Source organism: Vidua chalybeata, chromosome 2 (assembly GCF_026979565.1).
Source record: "Vidua chalybeata isolate OUT-0048 chromosome 2, bVidCha1 merged haplotype, whole genome shotgun sequence".
Taxonomy (NCBI): Eukaryota; Metazoa; Chordata; class Aves; order Passeriformes; family Viduidae; genus Vidua; species Vidua chalybeata.
This window is the reverse complement of record NC_071531.1, coordinates 31,061,732-31,085,864: the sequence shown is the minus strand read 5'-3', so window position 1 is coordinate 31,085,864 and position 24,133 is coordinate 31,061,732. Positions and strand designations below refer to the sequence as shown.

The 24,133-nt window shown below is 40.7% G+C and overlaps 3 protein-coding genes across 7 annotated transcripts in view; 1 reads left to right on the top strand and 2 right to left on the bottom strand.

Annotated features, from left to right (window-relative positions):
• The window catches only part of INPP4A (inositol polyphosphate-4-phosphatase type I A), a 108,896-nt gene extending 99,808 nt beyond the window's left edge, over positions 1 to 9,088 (bottom strand). For all 4 annotated transcript variants that reach the window (XM_053934152.1, XM_053934154.1, XM_053934153.1 and 1 more), the window contains exon 1: positions 9,021 to 9,088. The gene's annotated coding sequence lies outside the window, so the exon portion shown is untranslated. The remainder of the gene's footprint in view (positions 1 to 9,020) is intronic.
• A 1,494-nt stretch (positions 9,089 to 10,582) lies between these two features.
• LOC128783246 (cytochrome c oxidase assembly factor 5) lies at positions 10,583 to 19,021 on the bottom strand. The gene is made up of 3 exons (XM_053933890.1): positions 18,700 to 19,021; positions 18,216 to 18,299; positions 10,583 to 16,092 (listed from the first exon to the last, which is right to left on the bottom strand). The coding sequence occupies exons 1-3, from the start codon at positions 18,799 to 18,801 to the stop codon at positions 16,051 to 16,053; spliced, it is 228 nt and encodes a 75-aa protein (XP_053789865.1). The 5' UTR covers positions 18,802 to 19,021; the 3' UTR covers positions 10,583 to 16,050.
• On the top strand, positions 18,949 to 23,971 carry UNC50 (unc-50 inner nuclear membrane RNA binding protein). Of its 2 annotated transcripts, none has more exons than XM_053933878.1 (6): positions 18,949 to 19,030; positions 19,754 to 20,037; positions 20,865 to 20,985; positions 22,797 to 22,936; positions 23,013 to 23,114; positions 23,661 to 23,971. In XM_053933878.1, exons 2-6 carry the CDS (start codon positions 19,758 to 19,760, stop codon positions 23,795 to 23,797), a joined length of 780 nt encoding a protein of 259 aa, XP_053789853.1. In that variant the 5' UTR covers positions 18,949 to 19,030; positions 19,754 to 19,757; the 3' UTR covers positions 23,798 to 23,971. The 2 variants fall into 2 exon arrangements, with proteins under 2 accessions (XP_053789853.1, XP_053789850.1); XM_053933875.1 differs by lacking the exon at positions 18,949 to 19,030 and adding an exon at positions 19,066 to 19,173.
• Positions 23,972 to 24,133: the final 162 nt, after the last annotated feature.

The following is a 24,133-nucleotide window of genomic DNA, read 5'->3' as shown; positions in this document are numbered from 1 at the left end:
AAACTTTCACAGGCAGACCATGCCCCTCAACTTGTGCTCTGTAAGTACCCTTTCTGTTCAGGTATATATGTCTTGCCACCTTCACAGCTTCCCTGTTTCAACTGATCCAAATTCTAGTCTAATCCTAATGTGGAATCATAACTGTAGCAATGACGAAAAAAGGGTCATTGAAAAAAATCTGCTTTTCCTTCTACTTACAGAAGTAACACTTTTTACTTCTACTTATAGCAGTAACACTTATATTTTCTTTTCTTTATTCCCAAGCTCTTGCAACATTTTAGGTAAATTGAAGCTCTCCTCCTTCCAGAGCCATACAACATTACCCTCCCTAGAGGAATGTATCTTCAAGGGGTCTCTAACTGGATGCTAAAAAAAAACAAGCAAACAAAAAAGGCCAGAAAAATAGATGGATTTTTAGCACTTCTTGGTTTCTCCAATCCTCAGATCTCAGTTTTAATTATACCAACTGTTCACAAGCTCTAATATATAAATCTCAGCAGCAGGTCTCAGATGGGAAGTATCAGACCAAGCATGGCACTGCCACAACATGGCTCCATCTACACCATTTTCCTTGGCACTACCCATGTGCTGGGAACCTTAGCCTCAGCAAAAAGGCTGCATTTACAGCTCCACTTAGGGTTAGGCTTACCCTTAGGATTATGGTTGAGAAAACCACAAAGCCTACAGCTCCAGGAATAGTGAAATTACAAAAGGCATGCCAAGTGGAGCTCTCCATTAAAAATAGTAAAATAGCATGCTGTGTGTCACCTGAAGTCCTGCTATTCCATTCTCCTCTTGACTGACTGTACTTTGCTGTGTTTTCTTTTTATAGAGTATCCAATCTTCTGGTCATAAAAGATTGCTTGCTTCCAGCTTGAAAGCCTCTTGGGAACACAGAACAGTAATTTGCCATTCATATATTAAGTACAGAACATTTCAAAACACCATGACACAGCAATAACAAAGTGAGAACTTGATATAGAATTGACAAGGCTTTTTTCCATATCTATCTCTAGATCAAGTGAAGCTGTAAATCCATAGCTCATGCTGGATGTCTGTGTCTCTAGCACTGCTACCACAGACACTAGTATTTCTAGCAGAAATACAGTTTTTACTGATACTGCTTGGAAAGGGTAATTTCACTAAAATATAGACTGGGTCAAACCAACAGGAACACGTATTCTTGGGTAATCTGTTCTTGCCAAAAGAAACATATTGTAGAAAAGATTCAATCAGAGCATATGTAGTTTTCTCAAGTCTTACAAACTTTGTAAGATGAAGTCTGTCTATTACTTGAAATAAAACACTCTAAGTAATGCTGACAACTTGGATAGCAGCAACCATACATTTTGGGTTATTGCTCAACAAATGTTTCCTCGCGGTTGTTTGAGAAAAGGTACATTGCTTGGGAAGAGAAAGGGTTTTGCTAGACTTCAAAGCAAAGGTGCACTTCAATATTTCCACTATTCTTATCTAAAGGGGAAGAGAAGGAAAATCTTTGTTTACAGTGAAAGCAGTTCCTCCTTAACACAAGATTTCCCCTATTTTTCTAATGGTCAAGTCACTTAAATGCCATCACTAGTCCCACACTATTTTAAAAACCTCTTATATGCAATTGCATGTCAAACATTACACTGCCATGCCACTGAACAACAGCTGCAATACACAGGCTCCCATGAAGTGAATGAACAGTTTGTAAAGCACTTTCTAATTGTTCAGCACAAGAGGAGAAATCAGAAGGTGGGATCAGTAGCATCTGTGCCTGTAACTACACCTGCTCAACACCACTTCTTAAAAGACTATTCTTTTTGCTTGCTTACATTTTTCCAAAGTGTGTATCCAGAAATTTTTCATGCTGAGTGTTTGTCTCAGACTGGTTTTTAAAGAGCAAATTCATCAGTTTCAGCTCAAATAGTTCAGTTGCTACCAAGAGTAAAAAAAAACATTTTGCATAATATGAAAAAAACTCAAAAACAACCAACTGTAAGTCTTTCCTTTCTACTGAAATCCTTTAAAAAGTCACAGTAAACACAGATCCAGTAGAGGTTAATTTACAACTAAAATTTCCAAAGATGCCAAAAGATTGAGCACTCTTGATTTCCACAGGTATCATAGCTGCACATGCACTGCCTTACAGGCACCCCAAGAGGTTCAGATGACAGTTCCTTATAATTATCATTCAACAGTTTGGCTAAATATTGAACTTGGCCAACAGAACCTGTATTTCTACAACAAGTCTTCAGGGATAAGAAAGAAATATCAAATTCAAAAACACAGGTAAAAATGGTCATACCAAAGGCCATTTTTGGAGCAGAAAAAGTACCTGAAGAGCAATACAGGTAAGTAGTCAGAAGACCAGGACTGATGTTGGGAGCCAGAAATAAGGTCAGAAACAACTTGGCTGAGAGGAATCTTTACAGTAAAGAGCTGGGAAATTGCCAAAAATGGGCAGACCAAAGAGATGGGACAAGTAGCATAAGGAGGAAAACCAAAGGGAGCAGTCTAAACTAGTGCAAGGAGCCTGGGAACCATCTCTGGGAATGGGAGAGATACTGGACACAGATTTCAAGGGAGAACCAGCCAGCTTCTGCAGAAAGAACAAAGTATCAACTAGCTTGGGTGTCCAATTCAAGACACCCACGATTCAACAGTGGATGTACATAATATATGTAGTAATAGATGGGAGGGCTTAGATGTTCTATGAAACTGAAACCAGATCTTAAATCAGGCACAGAAAATCTGAGAAATATTGTACTGACCAATGGCAAAAGGAAAATTTTCAAAGACTTGCCTTGCACCATACAGAAACTCTGAGGAGTGGTAGGGTTGGGTCACAGGCTCTGGAAGGATGCAGCTCTCAATTAAAAAAACAATTTTGTCCTCCTCTTCCTTTAATCTCCTGCTTTGATGGCTGTACTACTTCCAATTTCTGCAACAAACAAAGCTGTTACACTCACTGATAGTCACTGAACAGTTCATCCCCAGATTAGACCCCTCCTGTGCACTAAATACATCAAGAGAAAAGTAGATAATCTAACTAAAGATTTAGCATAATTGGAAGCCACGAGGCCAAACTGTGGCTACACAGATTGCTCTTTTAAGACAGCTATTTTGACAGCAGTGTGGGTCATTTGCAGTTTAAAATGTTGTATTCATGCCTCTGAACTGTCACGTTTATATGGAGCAGCATTGCTTTCCATTTGGCAGGGAACCAAAGACCTCTCCCAGTCTCAGAAATAATGATGGGTGGCCCACCCACACTTTGGGAGTAGAAGTTATGATCACTGGAAAACCTCAAGGACCATGTTCATCCATGTCCATAGAAATATGCGACTGGACAACAAAGCAAGTTTGTGAGTCCACAGGGAGTTAAGTGTCACAGGCCAAAAGCTTCCAGCTCTAGCTGTGACATCAACTTTTAGACATGCATATATATATATATATATATATATATAAGGCTTTTATACTGAAATTATCATCTACTGTTATCATATTAATTGTTGCTGTAACTGTCTGTGTGATACCGTACAATTTTGACCTTTAAAAAGTGACCCATAAAACCTGGAAGGGATAAGACAGCCATGAGAAAATTCCCTTGTGCAGATAATGTCCATTCTCAAAAATGGAAATGCTGAAAAATGTTCTATAGACTTCTGGACTTGAACAGGAAGACTTATCCCAGATTTTACATTTTATGTGTAGCATCTTCTACAAGACAACATGTGAGAATCTTTTAAAAAAGAAATTATGCAATGTACAGTAAGTTTTAATATTTACAGAACTGTTAGCAGAATTAACAGTGCACTTGTACTTAGCATTTTATGGTAAAAAATATAACAGAAAAATGGCACTAAGAGTTCAGCAAGTAGCTCTGGTGACTGAAGATACTACCACCCTGCTGTTCAAGTTTACAGCCTCCCAAGCAAAGTCAATGGACCAGATCTAGCGAACACTCTTCAGAAATGTCAAGCCAACAGTTTAAATTAAGCCACTGAACTTTGCACTAAAGCTGCTGAAGCGTAGGGACACATTTCGTTCCACCTGTCCTGCTGTGGGAGGCAGTAGTTTCCAGCCTAATGAATGTAAAAAGTAGGTACATGACTGAAAGACTTGTTACTGGCAAGACAAAATGTAGGTGGGTAAGGGGTAAAACTAAAAAAATTTAAATCTTTAGACATTTTTAGAGACCAATACCTACTCTATTCAGCGCAACACAAACACCACCCCCACTCCCCAATTTGGTTTTTGAAAGAGCACTCTGAAAAATTAGAGGCTTAGAAAACTATGAAAAAAAAATATTCTCTTAACATTGGTCACCACAGAGAAAATGTAGAGAAAGAGCTGGAAAAAGAACAGAAGAGATTCTATTTTTAAAATATCTGATACAAAGCCATTTCATTCTGAACTCTTATTATAACTCTTGAAGACTGGACAATTGTTTAAAAATTCTTCTTAAGTCTGAATCCAAGCTTCAGACTGTCAAGGGTTAAGACTTGAAGCAAACACAAACAGGAATTATAGAAAGATCCAATACCTAACCTTAGCTGTAAACCCAGCACTGCATTTCAACACAATAGATTTAACAACAGAGAATGAGTGGAAGAACAAAGTCTCAGCAAATCTCTGCGTCTCCACTCCTAGCTGTAATTTCCATCTTAGAGACTTGTTCTACTCATGGCAAGGAGAAAATCCAGGTATCAAATTCTTTCTAATCACATTTCATTTTGCTAGAAGGAAGTTAGAGAAAACTCGGTGACACAACAGGGTAGAGCCAGGTAAAAACAGTTTTTCAAGCACAGAGTTAATCTGGGCTTCTTAGCCTTGCATAAAAGGTGGGAACTGAGCATGTGCAGAGGCATTCACAGGAACTGGTTATAGTTGCAGGATTCTGCACAGTTTGCAACATTGCAGTAAGGGTACCTTAACTATAAAGTGCCCCAAGGAATTGAAGTGTGCTGTTTCCAAAGATTTGCAACATGTGTACGTACACACTTCCTATAATTAGTCATCCTGTGGGAAGAATAAATATTCTTCTATAAGTTTAGATGCATGGTAACACATATAATTTTGTTAAGGAAGACTAAAATACCCGTGCTTGTGAAAGCTAATGACCCCAACAGTTCTAAAACATCTTACCTAGCAATGGAAGCTAGCAGCACACAAGCCTTGTAGCAGGCTTCTGTCTGCAGGTTCTCACTCAGAGTGACACAGCCCCACCTGCTTCCCATATGCTCAGATTTGGGATGCATTTGCCATGGAAGCACAGCTATAAAGCCCAGCCCCTGCTTTTGCATCCCTCCCAAGCACACCCCAGCTAGAGCTATAGGTTTGGGATACTTCCAGATTTTTTTCAGAAATTACAGCTCCAAAGTGCTCCACTGGAAAATGCTACAAAACCTTGATAAGAAACATACTGGATGAATTTTTCCTATCACTATCTGTCCTCCTTCCTGTACTGTCTTATCCTCTACACTCATTTCTCTTCACATCCCCCTCCTCTATATCCACACTCCTTTTCTCCTATGCTATTCCCTTTCACCTCACTTGGTTACCTCCTTCACAAGATCTGCTCTTTCTGCACAAACTGGAAGAACACAGCTGTATTTAGAGAGAAGCAACTTACACACAACAGGCTTCTCTGTCAGCACACCACAGCAGCAGATGCACAAACAAGATGCAGGCATTTGTGAGATATAGAAGAACATCGAAGGGCACCAGTGGGCCAGGTCCAAACGTAACAGCTCAAGAATGTCGATGTCTTTTTGAAAATATCCTGCTGGTTTCATACAAGGTCTTAGCAGTATCTCACTGCTGTACATAATGAGTACTTTCAGTGAATACTGATGCATATTTACAAACCTCTGTTGCAGAGAAATCCTTGGTCACATACTACAAGCTGGACAGAAAGTCTCCCTTGCCTAAGGTCAAGATCTCAACTTGCCTGGAAATTCAGGGAAAAACTACATTACTCTCTTATATATAATCAAGATGGTTTTAGCTAAGTTAGGGTGTACCTTGGTACTTCAATTTCCCAGTTCACTATTTATTGCATATTTGGTAAAATCATAATAAATTCAAGAATTTCACACTCAGTGGAAGTCCAGAAACAGCCCTCTTGATGAGTGAATATACTTAACTGAAAGCTTCAAACGCTGTTTTCAGGAAGTGTTAACATGCTTCTGTAGTACTGGCACCTGCCTTTCCTCTGTGAGAGACAGAAGCAGCTGGATCAATGGGCTGACAGAAGTACAATGTCCACCTGCACTGGCTCATGCAACTTCATTAACCTGTTTATGGTACAGGGAAAACAGAGCAGTAATTGCCAGGAAAGCCTGGAGTGCTTGCCTTATCTCCTGTACACTCCCTTACCGTGTACAACACAAACCACAAAGACTATGACTCTATCACTCCCCTGTGCAGTCAAGACACACGACCTCCTCTCAGTCACATCCTGAATTTACAATGTTTCTGTCATTTTCTGTACTTCACTTGATTTGCTCTTCATTGTCAACCTGCTGTCTTAATTGTCACTTGGTTTTGCCTCACGTGCTGCCAGTCCATGGTGAAACTTCCCACAGTAAGCAAAGCACTACAGAGAACAGAACATGGGAAGCAAAGGAAGGAAGGCAGTGGTAGCAGGAGGTGCCTGTGAAGCAGAAAAGGGAAATGCCTCCTTCTATCTGAGAGCCAGAAGAATCAACTTCATCTGTAGGAAAGAGATTATTGTATTAGATGAAGCAGCAATAGGTGTGATTTAAATACTTTTGAGGCTATGCCCATCTGTCTGACAGATGTGCACGAAGAAGATACACCCTAAAGCTTTCTTCTTTCAAGGTCAACAACATTTTCCAACAATGTTTCTGCAAAGGATGTCTGTTTGAGATTTAGGTAGATAATCCAACAATGGAGAGGAAATTCACTTTATCAGACAAGAAACAGGAAGGGAAGTGGCAAGCAGAAGCAAAGAATGTGTAAGAGCTCTGAGATGTGCTGCCTGTATTATTTGATCTCCCATCTCTCTTCAAATACAACAAGTAGAGGTTTCAAACTTCATCTCCAAGCAAGGCAATTGCCCTTCATAGTTTTTCCAACAGAGATATCTACAAAGAGGGTCCTAAAGGTATTATATTCTAACTGTGCATCTTACACACTAGCAATTGGGCAATTAAAATTTGCTGTAGCAGAGCACAGCCCAGAAGAATGAATTAAATCTTAACAAGGAAACAAGAACCGAAAGGGGATCCTTGGCCTTCTCATTTTCCTTCCTAATTCTAGTAAAATAATACAGAGACTAAGGAACCAGAACATATAGGAAACAAAGCAGTCAGTTCTCCTATCAGTCAGTTCACATGGAGAGCCTCCATTTAATGCAGCATCTGTACAATCAAGACTGGACTTGAACAGGTCTAAGAAATTATTAATGACATCCAACCCTCAATATATCTGAGACCTTAAGACTGAAAATTCTTCTACCTGAGAAGGGGTACAGCCTTCAGTCTCAACTGACAGCAAATTAGACAGATGTAAAATAAGCACGTTTCTGCAGAGGTGTCATCACTGTCTTCAGTAAGGGAGCCCAACACCCTCTGAAGATCACATGGTTCTTTTGCCACACTTTGGCAGGGTTCTTTGTTTCTCCATGGCTCCCTGCAAGCTACCACCCACTATAGATTAAGTTAAAATTAGCTTATTAAAAATAAATTAAATCAGAGGCAAAGTTGTCATGTATCTAGCAAAATACATACAGCCTAGATACAGATACTTGAAAACAGCCCTGAAATAATGATTTGCTATCAACTTAGTACTGCAGCAGGGAACAGTGAGTAAAAGAGGTCGCATCCACCTCAAGGTTTGAAAGTGCCAGAACTTCTAAATTTAAGAACACTGAATGTCAAGTTCCTGCCAAAAATACATATGCACCCCCCGCCATTTGCTCCCACCTAACATTTGCATATAGAGTCAGAGATACTTGTGAAAAAATTGGCAAGATACTGTGTTCTCTGAGTTCCTAGAAGCAAGGCAGTCCACTGAATTAAGATCTTGAGAAGCAGGAAGAAAAATTTAATAAGTTTTTAATTAAGAGCTTTTGTGAAAAGCATTAGCAAACAGTTGTTCTGCAGTGGGAAACTGCAAAGTAATCTTGTTTTCAGCACAAGAGGGTTTTCTAGAGTTTGAGGGCAGAGACAAAAATGAGTCTCTGCCTCTGTTGCTTAAGAAGTAACCCAGCAAGATCCTCCCAGCTGGGTCTCTACTGCCAGCCTAGACAAGCTCAACAGCAGAGGCTTCTGCAGAAGGATGATATCGGCCTGCGGATGGAGAGCTTCTGTCAACACCATGCTGGATTACCCAGGTAAAAGCCCTTCTAGTGTCTCTGCAATCCAAGCAGGGTTCAGCATATTTTGACTTTACTCATGGTATGGGGGAAACGTATGCCACTGGGATAAAGCTTCAAGTTCATTCTTAACCCTACTCCAACGCTGCTGGCCAAACCCACATAAGACGGATGATGGTGCATCAGTACTGCAAAGGCATTTCCACCATATTCCAGCTCAATAAACGGGCAAAAATCTGAAATATGCACCAAACTAAACACTCAGTCTGCTTCCTTTTAAGGCTTCTCAACATGGGAAAGGAATCATGAACCCCGGGCCTGTAATAAATTAGGGGAGGTTAAACATCATCCCTGTGTTCGCTGTCTCGCTCCCGCGTCCCCCCCGGAGGCGGCTGTTTACGCGCTGTACCTTCCTCGCACGCTGTTTACGCGCACCGCCGCAGCCCGGCTCGGCTCGGGACGAGCCACAGCGAGCGCCGAGCGCGCACGGGCAGAGCCGGCAGCGCTGCCGGTGACAGCGCCGGCGACCGAACCGGGCGGGCAGGGCCTCCCCAAGATGGGGGCTCGGCCGTGCGCGCCCGGCGCGGAGCCGCCTCCCGCCGCAGCCGCGCGACCCCGCCGCGCTCGGCGCCCGCCCCGCACCTTCTCCCGCTGCTCCCCGGCCGCCCGGCCGGCGCCCATCGCTCACCTCCGCAGCCGCGGCTCGCCGGGCACCGCCCCGCGGCAGCCACCGGCCCCGCGCCCCCAGCGGCTCCGGCGCCCGCCCGCTCTGACGGCGCCGGGAGCGGCGGCCCCGCCCCTGCCCTGGCCCGGCCCCCTGCGGCCTCAGCCGGGCCGGCATCGCCCGCCCGTCCGCCGGCGCTGGGACGGGACCGCTTCGGGCTGCCCCCGCCGGTCGCCCGAGCCAGGGTATCATCTCCGGCTCCGGAGGATTCAAGAATATAGAAACTAGGATTCTCTTCATCTGCAGTTAAGCATCGGAGGTAGAAGAAAGTCTTCCTAATGTCCAAACTAAATTTCCCCTAGCCCAGATTATCACTACGTCCTTTTCTCCTGTCGCTGGTTGGCTGGGGGTAGAGGCAGACCCCTACGCAGCTACAGCCTCCTTTCATGTGGTTGTAGAGAGCACTAAGGTCCCCCCTGAGTCCCCTTTTCTCCAGGCTAAACAGCCCCAGCTCCCTGAACTACTCCTCATAGGACTTGTGCTCCAGACCCTTCTCCAGCTCCATTGCCCTTCTCTGGACATGCTCCAGCACCTCATTGGTTTTCTTGAATTCAGGGACCCAAAACTGGACACAGCACTCAAGGTGTGGCCTCACCTATGTGGAGTACAAGGGGAGAATTACTTCCCTAGTCTTGCTGCTCACACAAATACATTTTAGCATGTTTCCTCCATCCGTCCATCCATCTGTCCGTCCATCCATCCTCCACACTTGAAGTTGTTTGATAGCTGTCTCACTCACATGCAAGTGGTGAAATTGCTGTGTAGCTGGAGGCTGAGCTCCATTTCTTAACCGATTTCTGTACCCTGCTGCTATCAATGAGGGATTTATCATGCTCAAGCAATGTTAAGAGTCATTTGAAAGAATGTAGGAAGAGGTCACAGTCCAGCTCTGGCTCATTCTGTAATTTTTACATGGTGCACAAAAGCCAAGGAGAACACAGGTTACTAACAAGTTACCTTGTGGGAACTCCCAAGAGGGAGGTGAGGGGCTCCAGCATGGAGAAAAGACTCTGAAGTGGGGAATCAGTGAGACACAGACACACTCGTCTGGATGCCTCCAGCCAACTGGGCATGACCTGCAGTGGACTGCTGCCAAGAACCAGCTGAGTCAGTCCCAACACCCCTCTAGTGTAAGAATTTTAATTTGCCTGTTGCAGTTCCCTCATGCTGGAAGCTGCCAGCTGAAGTCCCCAGTATAATCTGAATTGGGATAGAGATGCCAGGAGAGGCAGCTTGAATTTTTCATTTTTCTTTTTGCATGTTGTTGGTGAAATTCCATTAAGGACTCTGTGCTTCAAAATCACACAGAACTTATAGAGGTGTTTTCAATGCATAGTCAAACATGCGTAATTTTTCACATTGACCTTTGTCTATCGTTTAGCATAAAGCTAATGAACCCTGCCACATTTTTTAACAGAGAGACAGAAAGTTCCTCTGCATACCATGCAAACTTGGTGAGAACAAGCTGGAAAGCAAGTAGACATTGTCACTAGCACCTTTCAAATTAAATATAGATCTTGACAGAAGACAGAAAAAAAATCAGAGTTTATTTGCAGCCAATGACATTATTAATCATCATCAATCAAAGTACAACCTTTTTAAACAGCAGATTTGGACAGCTCCCCACCAAGGACTCTGGAAGAACGATGTTTACTATTGATATCCATTTAGTATTAGGGAATTGAAATAGCACTAAAGCCCAAGGGACCAGAAGGGCCTTTTGTTGCACCAGTGTTGGAGGATGTGGAGAATCACCATGTTATTTGTAGGCAGAGCAGTCTGAATTACCCAGGGCAAAATACAAGAAAACACAGCAGGGTAGGAATGGATATGCTAGAGAGGTTTTCCATTTACCTGATTTTTTTTTTTAAGATTATGTTTTCCTAATCTATATGTAACAAAGCCTCAGAAAGAGAAGGGAGTTGTATTTCAGTAGAGTACTTAGAGAGCTGCTCTGGGATCATTTCCAGGTTTAAGATTATTTCACATTTTCTTCAAAGGTGTGTACATATGCATAAACTCACTGCCAATTTTATTTGTGGACAAGCCAACAACTGACACTGATGAACAAAAGAACTGGGCCATCACACAGAAGTTCTGCAACAGATGGTAAAGCATACTGTTCAAAACTTCTATTATTCTTCAATAGCCACATCTCAGGTTATACATCCAGGAAAAGAACACAAAGCTATACCCTGGCAAAACAAGCCATACACTGGGAAAACACCAGAGTGAAAAACTACTGACTCTGAAAAAGGCATCAAGGTCATAAGGGACAGGGGATTGAACAGGAGATCTCAACTTAACGTGGTGTGTTAAGTGACAAAATGCGACACTCACCTTGGAAGCACAATCAATAGTGTAAAAAGAAAGCAGGGATTTTACCTGTACAGAGATCAATGAAAAAATCAGTAATAGAGGTTTATCTCCTTCCTAGAAGAAGATTGCAAATCCCCCCCTGTAATGGGACTAAGGAACGCAGGTATAACACAAGATTTTAGGAAGTCAACTCATGCATTTCATTGCAACTTTTTTTTTTTTTTTTTTAACATTCAAATGCATTCCAGCAGGACAACATAAGATACTACTCACCTCTTTACAGAGCCATCCCCTCTTCTTCTCCAAGAAGTGAAAACTGAAGTCAAATTGTAATCACAATACACACATGCTCTTTCTACAGAGGGATTACTGGCTATTGAAATATTCTATCAAGAGAAAATATAATCAGATTTTATGTCATTTTCAAGAGCTGATGCCTTTCTCTGGCATAAAAAGCTTCACAGAAGGTCAGACTAGATGAAAGGTGTCAAACTATGACCTTAACTGCTAATATAAAGCAGGAAGGGATCGGAATGTCCAGTCTCAGCTGATAAAGGGCTTTATGGAGTTTTTGCCCATCAATTGACCAATACAAATTTTTACACGTCCAATTATCAATCCCCTCAACGTACTATTTAGTCTTATCTTCCTCAGCATGCCAACAATCCAGCAACCTGTAACAGATTTCTTCCCAGTAAGAATCCCAGAAATCATCCTGCTATGACCGTGAGGTACAGCTGCTACAGAACCAAAACCTGGAGAAAATAGCTAATAAACATCAGACCTTTGTGACCTCAGAAAGACTTCAAAATTTTCCCTACCAAAAAAGCCTCCAAAGTTCCTGTCAGAATTGACTAGGGAAAGTTCATATTCCTCTTCCTTTGAGTAGTAATGAAAGACAACACAATACAATTTTACAGTACCACTGTTTATGATTAGAACTTATGAATTACAAGCCAATTCCTGCTTTGCTATTTTTCCGTAGCTCCTTTTAAAGCAATAGTAGCAATAGTACAGATTTTAAAAATCTTGTTCTAGGTCACAGATTTACTTGTATGATTTCCTCTGTTACTAAAAAATCTTTAGGGAAATTATTCCGTTCCATTTCACTGCAGCCCATTAGTACCTACAGGCCAGCCAAAAAAGAATATTGCATATGAAAGCCTCCATCAGGACACACCAACCTCAGCTTGACATAAAAATATATTTCCAGTGTTCAGCTACTAAAATACATTATTACTTGAAATATATCACCTTCTACTGACCTAATTAAGCAACTGTTAAAATGCTAACCTTGTTGCTTCTTCCACTTTCAGTGTTTAAGAACATTATAAATGAACCTACTGTAAATCCTGAAAACAAAGCACAGTCCACTTCAAGAAGCTGCTCTCTATGTTTACAGAATTTTCTTCCTACAGACTGTCAACCAAGCCACTGTGAAGTGTGCCACTTACAGAAATAACTGGTTAATGATTTTTCTGAAGATATCTGCAATAAAATCATGCCAGAGACAGAAAATTCAGCAGGCAGATTTGGAAAAAGAAAAATGAGAAAGGATCTTAAGGTTTCTAGTTATTATTCTGTCAACTAAAACTTATGACTGGAATTAAGCTGTTGTGCTCTTCAGCTTTAGACAAGACACATATTTACAATAAATATGCGTATTCTAAATGACCACATATCAAGGCAGCATAAAATTCATCATGCTAACAAAGCTGCCAGAGTTCTGTATTTGTAAATTTTCTAACTACAGGCTTGAACAACAGATACTGCTTACCACCTACATTCTGTGGCTGCATTTTTAGATGATGACTTCATTTAATGTCGTTTTTATGAGTAGAAGGTGTCAATGTAGTTTGTTCCAGGCTTTCACTGAAAACATATAATTTTAAATGTTTTCTTTGAAAAAAAGCATCTCATCCAACCTGCTACTCTCCAGAAACTTTAAGAAGTGAAGAGAGTCTGGACAACCAATTCCTTATGCCACCCAGTGAATAATGAAGCTCTTTATAATACAAATGCACCCAGTCCGGCTGCAGAAAATATTTCAAAAGTGAGGGTTTTTTAAAGATACTTTGTATTTTATCTCCTCCTGAGAGGCACATCTTAAATACTAAATGTGTGATACTTTTTAAACACCAACCCCTTTCCCTCACTTTTCAACGTATGTACACATGGGCCTTTGTTAAACAGACTCATATGCTTATCACTCTGTACTAACTTGAAAGAACAGTTAACAGCCTAAAGAATTTTCAGAATAAATGACCACAGCCTACTTTTTATCATCATAAACATGTGAGCAGTTCTGCAGTATGTGTTTACAGCTCTGTAAATATAATTGTGTTTTCAGGACTGAACCACAGAGAGAACATTTTAATTGCTGGAACAGGATGTTGTAACACAGGTTCTAACACTCACAGAGCCACAGCCTGCAACGTCAGTCTGCAGAGCATTTAGCACCCTCTCACTCTCCAACATGGAAGACAAATGAGAGGAACAAGAGCAGCAGTGAGGTCTTTGCAAACTCTATTCTTTACTTATTCAATACAAATTATTAGCACTGCTTATATTTGAGATTCTGAAACTAGTAATAGCCTTTTGGCACCATGCCAACCATTGGTCCTCAACAACACAATTTCATAGATCTCATCTTGTAAAATCTACCAAAGAATAGAAACATGCATTTTTTTTAGTAGAAGTCAGTAAAGTAGCACAAGGCATGAGACAAAAACATAAATATATTTAAATAAAAACATTTTGTGCATTAGGGAAAAAGCTGTAATCAAATGCATAGGACTTAGGACATTAATGAAATGAATTATTTTTCCCAAAGGAGCATTAATATCTCTCAAGTAGGACATTGCTCAAAGTCCCAAGACAATTATATAATTACTTATCTTTAGACAGAGTATTATGTTACACAGTATTGGAATTGAACAAGTCTCTTGAGCAAATTAGTATCAAAATACTGATATTACAGTATTTTCATACTGTCCTAGGTAGTTTAGTGAACCATTAGGAAGTTCTGACACTAACATTCTATTGGATCAAATAATACATGTGTTCTGTTAATTATTAAATCCATAAATATCCAAAAGATTTAATTTTAACACTTGATCTCCACTGGATCAAGCTGATTACTAGAAATAACTATGTGACTGTCTATGATGTAGCAATGTTTCTGCTCCCTTCCAAAAGGAGCTGCTGCAGCACCATTAGGAGAGGCTTAGTGATTATGGCTGAGAAAGGAATAAAGATCACTTGAACAATCAACCTACAAACCCATGCATACCATGGACATACCATGGAAGAGTCCTTGACTAGCAAACTCACATACTATTGCCACTCCTCTCTAACTGACATTAAAATACCTGCCATCTGGCTTTATATTTATTTTTAGTACCTTTTTTATGTTTTTCCCCATGGAAAAGGCTTGTGAGTAACACTTTGGAATTAGAGTGTTAAGTTAAAAATACTCTTATAGGCATAAATGATCATTTTAGTGTATGTAAAAAGATAATATGGTAAGTAGGCTGTGGAAAACAGAGGATGCTTACAGCACTTGAACAAATGAACTAGCTTCCACATGATCAACAGAACACAGAAATGTGAAGTCAGAGTTGATTTAGGTGGCAAAAATAAAATCCTACACATACACGGAATATAAACATTCTCTGACTCATTACAGAACAGTTGCTTAAGACAGAGAGAATTAAATAGTCAACATGTGCTTACTCACTGAAGTCATCAGTTTTAGAAACACACAGCAAGTGTTGCTTGCATCTGTTCAGACTGAAGGTGTATCAGACACATGGCTATAAACTTCAGCCAAGAAAAGAAGTTACTATGGCTCTCTCCCTTCTCACTATTTCCTCATCTGCTTCTAATCAGCTTGTCTGAAGTTATTTGACTTTCCACATGTAAGAGTTACAACACCATTTACTTCTTAAAGGCTTGACACTTAAAGAGGTGGAGACACTGAAGGAAGAAAAAGGAAATGTTCCTCTGGAAAAGCAGGTCTTATACAGAACCAGTTAACATTTACCACAGTCATGGTTCAAGCACTATTTAATGCTTCTTACTCCCATAAATCCCACTTCCTTAACAGTGTGGAACTCAAAAACAGCACTGCTCTCATCTATTACAGATTTATTGAGTAGCAAATCTACTGGGGAAGAAGCAGCTTGCACACACATTTTAAAACCTTGGTCAATTCCTCATCTCTGAAAATAGCTCTATTCTGAGAAACCCTCTGAGGTAGTCATCTATTAAGGAAACTCTTCCTCAACACATCAAGTGAACTCCCAGTTCCATACCTTGGAACTTTACATTTCTAATAGTAAAAGATTATCAGAATTTACAGTAAAGTCACAAAAGACAAGTTCACTTCAAAACAGAATTTTAACTTCTGCAGCTTATTCTGGATTTCACATTTTTATTGCAAGTACATGACAGGTACCCATTTTGGCCAGAACTTGCAGCATTATGCTTGCCTTCTTTTTAACATTTACATGCACATCCAGGTCAATCTGTTGGAATACTCAGGAGTAGATACCTTCCATGAAAACACTGCATGAAAGGATGCAGCAGGTACCATCTTCTTATTTTAGTCTCTGTTTTGTGTAGAGTGCTGATGAACCCCAAAGTTCCATGGTGAGGTCTCTTGATGAGGACTTCAGTATCCCTTCCTTCCTCTGAATCTTGCCCTGGTATCCAACTGAAAATTGAAGACAATATATTAAGAGCGGGTATTTTCCAAAAGAGATATTGTAGAATTTTTGTGCTACCTTGGCACTTTGTAACATCAGAACAAAGGCCAGAATAAAGCAGAAGAAAACTAGTGATGTAGTCAACAAGGCACACGGGATTCCGATGAAAGAGGCATTATATGATCTTAAACCTCATACAAAACTAAAATTATGTGGTAAGTGTCCTATGCATTCTGAAATAAACAACATAAATGACAGAACAGCATAGTAGGATGGCAAGGAATCCATGAAAAACAAGGTAGAGTAAATCTGCTTAGATCAGTTTTGTAAATGTAACTGATAAAGTGAAGAAGGAAAATTCAGATCTGGTTGAAGTAGGAGTCACTAAAAATGTCTGTGAGGAGAGGGATAACTTAAATACCCGAAGTTTCTGGAAAAAATAGAAATAAATCAGTAAAAACAGAAACATTATTCAGCTTGTAAAATCTGCATGTTTATTGTTGGCAATTACAGAAAAAGCATTTAATGAAAGGCTAAAGATGATGGTAAAGCTGAAATTAATGCCAAAGTGCAGAACTTACAGAAGCTACACTGCAAGTTCTTTCCCAGTGCAGCAGAAAAACATATTTTGTATGTTTGGAAGAATTCTCCTGAACTTAGATAGCTATCTTGAAGATGGCAGTGACAGATTGCAACTCAGCCATATTCTGATATTAGACTGAGGAGGTTTCTTTTACCACCATTAACTAACCCTCTTCCAGAATTCAGAACTGCAGCAAAATTTGTAAAGAGCTAGATTCACAATGACACAGCTTGTCCAATAACCAAGCAGCTTTCACTTTCAACCTCGGCCCTACTTCAACATCTAAAGTGTACTAAAGTTATTCCTCTGATTAGACTTTCTCTTTCCTTGAAAAGAAAACAGCACTGAGGCAAAACCCCTGATGATTTTTGCATACTGCAAGTTATATCTGTATTTAGTCTCTAACTTGGTTTTGGACACTCTAAGTTTCACTATTATATTTGTTATAATAGTTTCACTATTATAACAAATAACAAGTTTGACGGAGCATGATTATGGAGATTTACAGAATTAATAGGACACTCATCAGCCTTAAAATTTGGAAGAGTTAAATAAAATCATTTAAGAGCCAGGCCTCTCCCTGCATGACTGGAGGCATTTAGCTAGAAACTTAGTTTCATCAGGCTCCCTTAACAATCCACACACAGAAAAGTACAAGACACATCTGGAGATGCATATGTTGCTACTGCAGCTTTATATAGGTATTTCAAACTTCCAATATACAACATCTTCCCATACACAGAAATAATAATTTGTCACTTTATGGATTAATACGGTTCATATAAAAGAGGTACAAAAAGTTGCTACAACAAATACAAAATGGAAAAAAAATTTAAAGTACCATTTCAGCTGTACACTCTTCATCAGAAAAAAATTGAAATGAACCCTGCACTTCTCATGTTTGCAAAGTTTTAATACCATCTTTACCACATCTTAAATATGTTTTAAATGTTATGAAAACACAAGCAAAAATTCCTATCAAAATATGGAAAACTTTATCTAATTACATTTTTAAATATACTTGTCATTTTCATGTGGGATAGTTCATTACATAAAAAGCCAAACTGTTATTTATCATGAGTTTTAGTACTCCAAGAAAATTAATGACTCAACATGAATTCAATGCAAGATCTTGCTTCAACAGTAAAAGTCTCACTTCATTTAAATGTTCTCTATATAAATGTTTTTGAAAGACCTAACAGGCAAAAGATAGCTTGCCAATATCTTTTACCTGATATATTTTACCTGATCTACTAATATTTTTTAACCCAAAACTTTACTAAAAACAGTAGTGAAAATACCTATATCACTTACATGTGACATTCTAAGCCTAATCCAATTTAAACATGCATTTTTTCCTATTTTTCCTACTCTATAGCTTCTTCTTCATGAGAACTGAATAAAATACCCATAGTTTAATCAGGATGCAAAGGCAAGAACTGTTCTGCTTAATGACACCCACCTTAGTGAAATAACGTGTTTTTCTTAAAAAGAGGGGGAAAGGACAGGAAACATCCAGGCCAGTAGCAGAAAACACCCCACACTTACCATTGATCTTTTGCATGCAAAGAATGTCACTTGCAAACTCCTACAGTGTCCTTCCCTCAAGCATTGCTTAGGGCTTTTGTTTTCCTAATACATGAAAAAAAAGAAAGATTAAAAATTTGATTTCTACAGCTCATTAAAGAGACATCAAAACACTTGACAATCATAGAACAGAATCACCAAATATTCTGACTTGGAAAGCACCCAAAAGGGTCATCCAGTCCAACTCTTAAGGGAAGGCCAATACAGGGATCGGACCCACGACCCTGGCACCGCGCTCTGGCCAACTGAGTAATATGAGTGGGAAGGGGCCTTTGAGGATTATTTAATTCCAACTTCAGAGAAGTTCACTAAGGGATTTCGCTTCGGTACGGTGACCTGCGCTCTCCTCTGAAATTGTAATTCCCTAAGCTGCTGCAAACAAGAGGTAAGAGGCCCTAGAAGGGCGACCTGCGGGTCTCTGGCCCGGAAGGGTAGCGGCGCTCACCTGCAGGACGCAGGGGCTCTCCAGCAGGCACTGCCGCAGGTCCTCCCTCACGCCGCTGCAGGCGCGCCCGTCCTCCTCCTTATCCTCGTAGTACTTGGGCATGGCGGCGAGCCCGGCGCTACGCCCTGCTGCCGCCCGCCCCGCGGCCACCGCCGACCGCCGCCGCCATCCCGGGCACTGCGGCCGCTTCCGGCGGGGGCAGGAAGGGACGGGGCGGCTCCGGGAAGGATTCCGAGCGCCTGCGCCACGGACGGTGCCGGAAGGTTGCGGGAGGCGGCCGCGGTGGCGGTGCCGGACGGGGCGGGGGTCGCGCCGCGGGCCGGGGCAGCAGGTGAGACCCTCAGCGCGGGGCGGGGCTCGGGGAGCGCGGCGCTGCCCGGCCCGGAGCGGAGCGCAGGCCCCGCTGAGGGGGGGCGGGTGTTTGTCAGCAGCAGCGGCGGCCGGGCCGCTTCTAAGTCATGGAATCGTACACTGGTAAGGGCTGGAAGAGACCGTAATGATCATATGGTTCCAACCCCCCCGCCGTGGGCAGGGATACCTCCCACTAGACTAGGTTGTTCTAAGCCTCATCCAGCCTGGCCTTGATGGGGTTAAAAGCCCCTTGTGGGGCTCCCACAACCTCCCTGGGCAGCCTGTGCCGGTGCCTCAACTCCTCCACAGTAAAGAATTTCTTCCTTGTATCTAACCTAAATTTCCCCTGTTTCAGTTTGTGCCCGTTACTCCTTGTCCTACCACTGCATTTCCTGGTGAAGTGTCCCAGCTTCCCTGTTTTCCCCCTTCACATATTGGGAGGTGCTAGGAGGTCTCCACACAACCTTCTCTTCTTCAGACTGAACTGCCCCAACTTTCCTGGCCTGTCTTCATAAGGGAGGTTCTCCAGCCCTCTTACCAACTCCATGGTCTCCTCTGGACTTGCTCCAACCAATGTTGTTGTTTATGCTTGTGCTCAGTTTTAGTCACTTCAGCATTGCAGCCGTGGTCTGCATCACATTATTTTATTTGTACCCCATATTGTGTGCAGAATCAAATACATCTTTTGAAATTCTTTCTTTAGCAAGATGCTGCCAACCACGTTGGTTAATTCTGGGAGCCAGGGCAATGGTGTGCTGAGCTGCAGAGATGCTGCGAGGCACACGGCCGGAGCAAAACGCTACAAGTACCTCCGGAGGCTCTTCCACTTCCGACAGATGGACTTCGAGTTTGCACTTTGGCAGATGCTTTACCTGTTCACTTCACCACAGAGGGTTTACAGGAACTTCCACTACAGAAAACAGACAAAGGACCAATGGGCAAGAGATGATCCTGCCTTCCTTGTGCTGCTCAGTATCTGGCTCTGTGGTGAGTGCGGGAGAACAGACAGCATAAAGAAGAGGAAGGGAAAGTTTAGGGATTAGCTAAACTTTATTTTCCTTCTAATAACACACAAGAGGACTAATCTGTATGGATGATCTTTTAATCAAAGTAGAACAGAAGAAAAAGGCTTAGCCTTTTTGAAGTTAAGGTGGGAAATAGAAATCAGAGTAGGCTTAAGTAGTACTCTGTAGTCTTGACTTGATCTCTCCATTGCAACTCATTTTCTGTTGCATTTTGAACTGCATAGTTCACTGTAACTTTACAGACAGTAAGAAAACCCTATGCCACAAGGCAGTGTTTTTGTTTTAAAATACTGAATATTTGATTTACCTGAATATTATGGATAAAACATTGTTTTTACCATAAAGGCCCTAATGGCTAATATAAATGACTGAACTGCAAATTCAGTATTGTCTCAGTTGCCTTCTATTAAATAGTGTATTCCTGTTCATAATAGAAAAACTCTTTATTGAGATAGAATTGCCCATGTTGTTTGAGTTAACAAGGAGCTTTTACAAAACAAAGAATGTCCTATTGTAGCATTGTCTGATTTTTTTAAAGAATAGTTTGTGTGGAGCACTACAATTAGACCAAAGTACAGATGAGTGTTCATATTATGAATAAACTGCATTATATATATATATTTTTTTTTTTGTGGAAAAAAACCCTGAGCTGTTGGACTGAAAATCTTGGGGGAAAAATAAAAAGGAAACTGGAGATTTCGTAACAGGATACACTTAAAAAATCCATCCGTTTAAGATCTCATGCTTTCGTTTCCACAGCTGACTTTAATGATCTTTCTCTGCTTTCAGTGTCTACTGTAGGATTTGGATTTGTGTTGGACATGGGTTTTTTTGAAACAATAAAACTGCTACTTTGGGTTGTATTCATAGACTGTGTAGGCGTGGGGCTCCTGATTGCGACTCTGATGTGGTAAGTAGTGACTTCTGAAGCTGAGTATTGCTGTTCAGACACAGTCCTCTGCTGTTTGTGAGACACTTGTTCTTTGGAGTAAACTTACACTCAAGTATTGACTATAGGTTTTATGCTGTTGTACTAATTGTTTCAAAATGATACCTTAAAAAAGAATATATCTCTTTCTTTACTATTTCCTACAAGGTTAAATGGTCAGAAGGTCTGTATTATGATGAACATTTCAGCTTTTTTTCTTTCTTCTTGAGCTGGTGTTCAGCAGTAATGCCAAATTAAAAAAAAAAGTGATTAATAAAAGAAAAATCAAAATAATGAATGAAGAAGTCAAGTAGTGTAAGCCTGAGGATGATTCTGTTTAAGCAGGGCCATATACACTTGGCCTGTGCTTCTTGCTGAAGATTGTAGCTAGTGCCACTACAGCCACATCTCTTCTGTCTTGTGCTTGGCACCTTTTTGCTTTGTTGGTAGGTGCTGCCAGTTTTATGTTCTACTTTACTGCAGAAGTAGGTCATTTTACAGTCCAGGCCTCATCAGCACCATAGATGTGTCCTGCAGCAGTGAGGGAACCATGAAATGACAGGAACCCAATGTTTCTGTGCTGCAGCAAGGGGAGGGCACCAAAAAAAGAATTTTGATTTTACAAAGAACTTAAAAAAGCAAGGGCATTTAAGAGCTTTTAGGGATGGAGCTGACACCTTAAAGTGATGTTGATTGGAAAGGGATAAATCCTGACTGTTACCAGGAACTCTGGCTTGTAATTGCAAAATTGAGAGTGAGGTATGTAAAAGAAACGTAGCTGATAGATGAAAGGTCCACCTGACCTGTGCTCCTGTCTGGGACAGCAACCCATAAATTGCTTGGGGAAGAGCTTATACTAATGCTCCCTGCCCCCATCCTCCAGCAATTTGTGCTTCAAGATGCAGTCTCCTAAGCCAGTAAGACTTCAGCATCTGCTGGTTTTGCTCTGTCTTTCAGTCAGCTTCCTGCAGGCCTCAGTACCAGCCACCTGACTCGAGTTTGGTTCAAGTCCCTTCTTCCAGTGCAAGCTCACCTTTTTTCCCAAAAGCTCCCTCCATTCCTAATCAGTCTAAACTCCTTCTTGCCTCACCTCTCCTCACCTTGCATCCAGGCTCTGCCTCTTTGCAACCCCACCCTTGGCACAATGAGTAGGTCAGAAGAAGCTTCCATGAAAAATCTGGTCTCTTATTTCTGAGCATGTATCAACTTCTTGTTTCTCCTATATATGGGATAAATATTTTGATGTCAGTAGAACTTAAATGGAAGGAAAGAGCCTTGAGGCTCATTCAATAGCCTAATACTGGGCAGTGCACATTGCATTTGCACATCTTTTCAGTAATAATAGGCACATGTTATGAGCACTTTCCTGCCCTCCTCCTGTCCTTGCAGTGCATCAGTTCTGTAGAGATCAAATAAACCATCTCTGTGTGAGGTGTGCTGATCCCATAAGAGCAGTTCACTGAAGTCATCTCCCTGTGTGTACAGAGAGAAGTGGCAGCTTGTGACTGATAAATTGTAGCACTGATCTCTTCTTTATAAAGAGGTTTTGTTTCTGTATTACCTGCAGGGTATTTCAGCTGCCTGTAGTATGCAAGGGATGTGATGATAGTTTTACCAAAACCATTTTAACAATAGTCTGGTCTGCATGATTCTTGCACATTTTTACTCCCACATAGCAGAAACTTTGTGGTGGAGAGTTGGGATCACATATGACTTACTACATCAAACCTATGTTTTCTCAGTCAGCTTTATAGATTCATATTAACAACAGGCTCAAATATCTTTTGATTTAGGTTCATTTCAAATAAGTACTTAGTGAAGCAGCAGAACAGAGATTATGATGTGGAGTGGGGATATGCCTTTGATGTGCATCTGAATGCTTTCTACCCTCTTCTAGTCATCCTGCATTTTATCCAGCTGTTCTTCATCAACTGTAAGTAGAATACTTTGAGCTCTCTGCTTCAAAATGGTGCACTATCAGAACAGCTGAGAACAGTTATCTCTTGCAGATGTCATCATATCTGATTCTGTCATTGGGTATTTTGTTGGGAATACATTATGGCTGATTGCAATTGGCTATTACATCTATGTGACATTCCTAGGATACAGTGGTGAGTAACATCAACTTCTTTTGTATTTGTTTGACTAAAAAATAGAGCATGTTATCAGGCTATTAATTTCAGGCTATTAATTTCAGGCTATTTGATCTTAGTATATTATTTGTAAAGCAGAGGCTTAGCTGCATTTTGAAATAACTCTTTCTTTGTGGTAAATGAAGTATGATAGAAATGTACCAACCCATGTTTTCAGTTGGATGGACATCTTAACCAAAGAATTTATATTCTCCACCTCACCAAATTCCTTCTTGTATTAGACCTGTAGCACCACAACTTAGCTTTTCTTGTTCCTCAGTAAATCCACTTGAAGATGTTTGCATTAGATAAAAATTCTGTAATGAGTTTAAGACCACAGTTTTAGGTAAAACAGTTCCCCCAAGGCATTTTGATTACTGTAGGGCTAGTAGGGCAGAGATGTCTGAGGAGGACAGTGGAGTAGAACTGTTTTCTATTGCTACCTTGCCCCAAGGCTACTCTACATGAAGCACCTTTTTTAAAGAGCGTAACTTCATACTTGCTTCAATATTGCTTCTGTTTCAGCATTGCCCTTTTTGAAGAACACAGCTATTCTTTTGTATCCATTTGCACTTCTCATCATGCTCTATTTGATCTCATTAGCATGTGGATGGAACTTCACCAAGATGCTTTGTTCCTTTTATAAATACAGAGTGAAATAAAACCAGGACTTCATGTATCTAATGTTTATTTTGTTTCTACCTTAGCCATTTTGACAGTAAAGAAAAAATTAAGAACATTTTGTATGTAAATGGTTGTAAATTTCTCTTTATTGTAGATAATTGTGTAAAAAAGTTTGAAGTGTCCTTTTTTATTAAAATATTTACAACAGTAAACATGTTAGCAATTTTGTTCAAATACTTTCGCAGTACATTCCTAAAAACAAGTTACTTGTACATTTCTGTAGCTTAAATTTAACTGCAACAAGTCTATGTAGCATAACTCTTACTGCAGATACTATGCACATACCAGCAATAAGCTCTACATTATGAGGGGTT